Source organism: Eleutherodactylus coqui, chromosome 6 (assembly GCF_035609145.1).
Source record: "Eleutherodactylus coqui strain aEleCoq1 chromosome 6, aEleCoq1.hap1, whole genome shotgun sequence".
In the NCBI taxonomy this organism is placed as follows: Eukaryota; Metazoa; Chordata; class Amphibia; order Anura; family Eleutherodactylidae; genus Eleutherodactylus; species Eleutherodactylus coqui.
This window is the reverse complement of record NC_089842.1, coordinates 45,036,343-45,043,691: the sequence shown is the minus strand read 5'-3', so window position 1 is coordinate 45,043,691 and position 7,349 is coordinate 45,036,343. Positions and strand designations below refer to the sequence as shown.

The 7,349-nt window shown below is 41.4% G+C and overlaps 1 protein-coding gene across 1 annotated transcript; it reads right to left on the bottom strand.

Moving 5' to 3' along the window:
- Positions 1-3,105: 3,105 nt before the first annotated feature.
- LOC136572065 (olfactory receptor 5AR1-like) lies at positions 3,106-4,047 on the bottom strand. Its single transcript, XM_066572680.1, has one exon. It carries the CDS (start codon positions 4,045-4,047, stop codon positions 3,106-3,108), a length of 942 nt encoding a protein of 313 aa, XP_066428777.1.
- Positions 4,048-7,349: the final 3,302 nt, after the last annotated feature.

The window sequence follows — 7,349 nt, the reverse complement described above, 5'->3', positions numbered from 1 at the left end:
AAAAGTTTTTCAGTACATTATATGGTACTTTAAATAGCACCATTGAAAAATACAACTCATCCCGCAAAAAAACAAGCCCTCATACAGTGACGTGGATGGATAAATAAAGGAGTTATGATTTTTTTAAAGGGGGGAGGAAAAAACGAAAATGGAAAAAAAAAAATGGCCGCGTCATTAAGGGGTAGATAGTAATATAAAATAGTCATGTAAAATGTACATAAGACACTATACAATATTACAAAAAATGGACTAAAGAGATGTAATATAAAACAGATGTAATATAATTTCTATGGCTGTGCCTTGTTTCATAAATGCTAATTCTCACTGGTGTCAGAACACAAAAGGACTACCAATTACACCAGTGTTATAAGATGTCAGCGCAGATTTTCTGTTAATGAGCACCAATATCAGTGCTTAGCAGTGATGCTCCCACCTGATGGCTGTACATACCATCACAGAGAATGAAAATGTGGTCCTGTACATAAACATAATAGTAAAAAAAAAAATACACGCCCTTGACATTGTCAGAATCTAATGCAACGTTCTCTGTGTGATTGTAACACTGATAATAGTGGGTGATTACAATATTAGAGCAAAAGGATCATTTATTGCGGAAAACTGACCCCTTGAAGGGAGGCTCTAGGACCCTGTTGTACCGCCTCTAGCTTGGATACAAAATGTGATACAAAGGGGCATGGAGGCTCTAGTACCCTGTTGTACCGCCTCTAGGTTGAATACAAGATGTGATTCTGGTGGGCATGGAGGCTCTAGTACCCTGTTGTACCGCCTTTAGCTTGGATACAAGATGTGATACGGGTGGGCATGGAGGCTCTAGTACCCTGTTGTACCGCCTTTAGCTTGGATACAAGATGTGATACTGGTGGGCATGGAGGCTCTAGCACCCTGTTGTACCGCCTTTAGCTTGGATACAAGATGTGATACTGGTGGGCATGGAGGCTCTAGCACCCTGTTGTACTGCCTCTAGCTTGGATACAAGATGTGATACGAAGAGGCATGGAGGCTCTAGTACCCTGTTGTACTGCCTCTAGCTTGGATACAAGATGTGATACGGGTGGGTTTGAAGGCATATGGGTTCCATCTGGTGTCCTGCAGCATATAGGTCCACATTTGCTGTAACTGAGCCTTCAGATCAGGCAAATTTGTATGGCAAACTCAGATGTTCTCATACATATTCCATTAGTGATTAATCTGATGACCAGGTAGCCACGGAAATGTGACAATGTTGTGGTGACATTCCCGTGACACCCTTGTGTGTGCGGCTGAGCATTATTCTGCTGGAAAATGCCTCTTGGAAGCTGCAATGAAAGGAACACACTTGGCTCCAGGATGTCCTGAACATATTGTTAAGCTATCATTGTTCCTCGTAGCACAGCTAGGGGTGACCGACTGTCATATGCGATGGCCCCCCAGCAGTGGGGCAAAGTGCTGCTCCACAGCAAAGGCAGGATTGTTGCACTCACCTATGGGTCTCCAGACATGAATATGGCCATCGTCAGTGCCCAAACTAAACCTAAATTCATTGCTTAAGACAACCTGATTCCACTTCATAGCAGTCCAGTTTTGTCCTTCATGATAGCGCTGCAAACAGAGGCAACGGTGGAGTGGGTGTCAAAGGCAGTACACATAATGGGCGCCGGGAAATGGTTCGGACAGACACCGGGGCCTGTAACGATGGTGCCCCCTGTCTCTGGTTGGCGGACAATAAAACAGTTGGAGCTGCTCATGCTTGTTGGACAGTCAGACAATTTTCTCTGCTGGAGGTCTGTCAAGGATGTCCTGAGCCTGATTGCCTTGCGTGTGTGCCCTCACGCATCCCAGTACCTCCTAACAGTCTGGTCTGAACAGCCCATAGAGACGTTTAGTGGGCAACAAGCTGTACACAAGCAAAAGAAGAGGTTACTACACACAAATAGCCTCTGAAAGCCTTTTTATAGGCAAAGGGTGGAACTACTTTTAGAGCCTCCATTGACAACACCATTCATCTAATCACACCACAACTTTAATCATTTGCATATCTGCCTTAGATGGAACTGGATGCCAAGTCTTTCAGCAAAACGACTACTCCTACTAGGTGCTTGATTTTTTTTTTTTTTTACAAACAGTGTATATGTAATATACAGGATGTAGGCAAAAAGACTGATCCAGTACTATATCTGAATACCAGTGTCCTATATTGAAATAACAATGCCATACATGAATATGATGGTATGGTGTACAAGCCCCTGTAGGTCATGGAACATGAATTTCAATTTTGTGTTGCCACTTCAAGTATGTTTTACTTACTTCAATTATAGCAGCGATCCCACAAGACTTCTCACATGCTGCTCTTCAACTTTGTAATTGGGTTTTACTCTCTCTGTCTTACAGGGCCCACAACACAAAATTGAAATCTATGTACTGAGACCCACAGGGCCCTGTGAGCCATACCTTTATGTAGTACATCCGTGCCTTTCTATTCAAGTACGCTATTGTTATTTCAATATAGGGCAAAAGTATTGAGATTCAGCGCTGGATCAGTCTTTTTGACTGCACTTTGTATATTGTATTCCATATAATATTCTTTTTGAATTTTACCCCATGGGACCCAAAATTTTCATTTTGGTCTAATTTGTTTTAAATATATTCCCAATATTTAATACCCATAACTAGAGATGAGCGAGTATACTCGCTAAAGGCAATTGCTCGAGCGAGCCTTGCCTTTAGCGAGTATCTCCCCGCTCGAGACTGAAGGTTCGGGTGCCGGCAGCGGGCAGGGAGCTGCGGGGGAGAGCGGGGCGGAACGGAGGGGAGATCTCTCTCTCCCTCTCCCCCCCCCCCCCCCCACCCCCCTGCTCCCTCCTGCTGACTGCCGCGACTCACCGCTCCCCTGCGCCGGCACCCGAACCTTCCGTCTCGAGCGGGGAGATACTCGCTAAAGGCAATGCTCGCTCGAGCAATTGCCTTTAGCGAGTATACTCGCTCATCTCTACCCATATCATGAAATCCTGACTGTCTATGCCATTTTAGCCCAGCTATACATTAAACAAGTCCAAAATGTCATTATTATCATAATAGTAAAAATATATTTTATTTTTTATTTCATTTTTAATATTTAGCCATAATTTTCTCAGAAATGATCTTCTTGACAGCAATCTTGAAATCCTTATTCCTTAGACTGTATATAAAAGGATTTAACAGGGGTGCGATCACTGTGTACATGATTGCAACCAATCGGTCATGTTCCATAATGTAATTCGATCTGGGTTTTAGATAAATGAAAATTCCAGACCCATAAAAAATTGTCACTACGACAAAGTGAGATACGCAAGTTGAAAAAGCTTTTCTACGCCCGGAGCTGGAGTGGATTTTTAAAATGGTGGAGATGATATTGACATAAGAGATGATGGTTAACAGTAGAGATCCCATAGTAACAAAACCACCAATAAAAAAAGTTGTGAGTTCGTTGATCCGGGTATCAGAGTATGCTAAATTAAGTAGGGGAGGGATATCACAAAAGAAGTAATTGATCACATTCGAACCACAAAAAGGTAAGGTAAATGTAAGGGTAGTGTGTATAATAGAGTTTGCTATACCAATAAACCATGACCCCAAAATAAACTTTATACAAGACTCTTTATTCATAATATTAATATATAAAAGGGGTTGACATATAGCATTATAGCGATCATAAGCCATGGCCGCCAGAATATAACACTCTGTACTGCCTAGTAACATAAGAAAGTACAACTGTACAACACACCCATAGAAGGAGATTGTCTTATGACCTGAAAGAAAGTTCAGCAACATGTTGGGCACTGTGTTGGAAATGTAGCATATATCAAAAAAAGCAAAGTTGGCCAGAAAGAAATACATAGGAGTGCGTAGATTTGAGCTATAGTTATAAACCAAAATAATGGTCAAGTTCCCAAGAATAGCAATAACATAAATGGAAAGGAATATCATAAAAAGTACAACTTGCAGATGGGGAATATCAGAAAGACCTACAAGCATGAACTCTGTTGGGGTCGTACAGTTTTCCAAGTTCATTGAAAAAATTATTACAGAAAATGCAGGGTTCATCTGTACAGGTATAACAACAACAGAAATTGCACTTAGAAGGGAGATCTAAATTACAGAAGCAAAACGTGACAGATAAGAGGTGGACCAATCACTTAGGATTAGAGATGAGCGAGCAAAAAAAAAATGCTCAGGTGCTCGTTACTCGAGCCGAGCTTTTTGTAATGCTCGAGAGCTCATTTTGAGTAACGAACCCCATTCAAGTCAATGAGAGACCCCAGCATTTTTCAGGGTGACTGATGCTCGGTAGCTGCCTGACTTGTTTTCAATGGAGCCGCGGCTGCTGCCGGCTGCTCCATTGAAGACAATAGTCTGCCGGAATCCCTGAAATGTTTTTCAGGGAAGTGCTTTACATATAAGCCCTACCCTGAAAAACAAAAATGTTAGTGTAAAAAAAAAACCTACCTGTCCGCCGCTGCCATGTCCCGCGGGGATGCAGAACACATCTGCTGCGTGTGGCAGATGTCTCCTGCATCCCCGCAAGGAAAAAGAATTTCCTGCTGCACCTGCCACATCTGTGACAGATGCAGCAGAGGAATTTTAAATCCATGCAGGGAATAAAGGTTCCCTACCGCAGCTGTCACACAGCTGCGGCTGAGGATCCTGCTGCCGACACCCCTAAAATGTTTTTAAGGGAAGGGTTTTAAATATAAGCCCTTCCCTGAAAAACAAAGGAAAGTGTTAAAAAAAAACCAAAAAAAAATACATACTCACCTCCTTTCAGCTGCCAGGCTCAGCCACATCTTCTCCTGGCTGTCACCGGCTCTGTAGATTTCAACTATCAGCAGGCAGGGATTTAAAATTCCCGCCTGATGGTAGCTTTGATTGTGATTGGCTGAAGCGCTCAGCCAATCACAATCAAAGCTACCAGCAGGCGGGGATTTTCAATCCCTGCATGCTGATAGCTGAGATCTACAGAGCCAGGGACAGCCGTCAAAGGCTTTTCAGGGAGGGGCTTCATAAGCCTTTCCCTGAAAAGCCATTTAAAATAGTGTGAAAAATAAGAAAAATACATACTCACCTGCCAGGGTTCAGCTGCGACATCTGTCGCTGTCCCCGGCTCTGTAGATCTCAGCTATCAGCAGTCGGGGATTTTAAATCCCCAGCTGCAGATAGCTCAGAAACACAGAACCGGGGACAGCGGCAGAAGCCGCGGCTGAGTCCCGGCAGGTGAGTATTTGACACTATTTTAAATGGCTTCTCAGGGAAGGGCTTATGAAGCCCTTCCCTGGAAAGCCATTGACGGCTGCCGGGACTCAGTGGCGACTTCTGCCACTGTCCCCGACTCTGTAGATCTCATCTATCAGCATGCAGGGATTTTAAATCCCCGCCTGCTGGTAGCTCTGATTGTGATTGGCTGAAGTCCCCGGCTGCTGATAGCTGAGATCTACAGAGCCCTCTGTACAGTTGCCGGTCTCTTGCAATATAATCACAGAGAGCCTGGCTGGTTGCCATGGCAACAGGACACCAAATACCGGTGTCCTGTATTACCAGTGCCTGTGATCGCTATAATAAGCGATAAAGCATTGCAGGACTACTGTCCTGCAATGCCTTATCACAGCGATCATCAGTGCCGTGATGTAGGTCCCCCAGAGGGACACAAATAGTGTAAAACATAAAGACAGTAAAAATGTACAAAAAAAGAAAAAAGTAAAAAAAAAAAAGTTAAAAAAACCCTTTTTTGTGCTTTTTTTTAGATTAGCATAAAAAAAGGAAAAAAAAATAAATCCCACATATCTGGTATTGTCGCATCTGAAATGATGTGTACAATAGGTTGCACATGCTTTTTTATTCTGCACGGAAAAAAAAGCGTTTAAAAAACGCTAAAAAACTGAGGCAAAAATGCTAATTTTTAGCATCTTGCCTCCCTCAAAACGCAACAAAAGTGATCAAAAAGGCTTTATGTACCCCAAAATGGTACCAATAAAAACTACAACTCGCCTCGCAAAACATAAGCCCTCACAGAGCTCTGTACAAAATAAAAAAGTTATAGAACAAAAAAAAGATTTCCAAAAAATGATTTTTATTGCAGAAAAGTGGAAAAACCTAAAAAAATATAAGAATTTTGGTATCGTTGTAATCATACTGGCCCACGGAAAAAAAAATGGATTGTGTCATTTATGCCGCATGATTACCGCTGTAAAAAAAACACACAAAAATCTTTGGCAGAATTGATCCGTTTTCTTTCCCTGTTACAATAAAAAAAAATTATAAAAGTTTTAAGATATATTCTATGTACTCAAAAATGGCACCATCAAAAACTATAGTTCGCCACGCAAAAAACAAGCCCTTATACGGCCGCGCCGACAGAATAGTAAAAAAGTTATGTCTTTTGAAAAATGGAGATGAAATGGAGATGAAAATAGGCCATGTACTTAACGGGTTAAGGACCAAATTGGATCGAAGAATGAACTAATATGCAGCTTATGGTCTCATATGTAGTCAGAAACCAGCTGAGTAATAATTTATGTTTAGGTTAAACCAAGCCCCTGGACACCAAAGCAAAATATAAAGGCCCCGTCTACTACATGACATTTATAATACTTCTGTGTTACGTAGTTAGCTCTGTAACCCTATAGCTATTCCGCTGGGAACTAGACACTTTCTGAAGCCACTAATTATTTTATGAAATCAAAGCTATGCATCTCAACAAAAAGAGCAGCATTTATGAAACAGATAAATAATATAATAATCTTTATTTGTATAGCGCCAACTTATTCTGCAGCGCATAGATAGATATATAGATAGATAGATATGAGATAGATAGATAGATAGATAGATAGGGTACTGTTGTATATTGTCTCCACCATAAGTATGGGTGAAGACCTAGTGATGGGCTGTATCTGCCCATTGTCCTCCCACAAGCTTCCTGGAGCAAGGTCCTAGCAGTGTGGGGACTGAGGTTTGCCCTGGATAGAGGGTTAGGGTTAGTTTAAGTGTTAGGCTTACATTATTAGCTGTTTACACTAATAATGTAAGCCTAACACTTACATTACATCATACTGCAGGAGCTACCAAGCATTGCTAGTCGTGGTTCCCTAGGGGGGCTAAAAAAAAGAGTAAAAATAAGATCAAGAAAGTTTTACTAATTGTAAAAAAAAAATAAAAGTTTAAATCGCCCCTATTTTGCCATATCTATAATTAAAAAAATCTAAATCATAAAACAAAAATACATATTTGGTAACACTGCGTCCATAAAAGTCTGATCTATCAAAGTAGTACATTATTTACCCTGCACAATGAACGTCGTCTGAAAAAAAAAATTAAAGAAC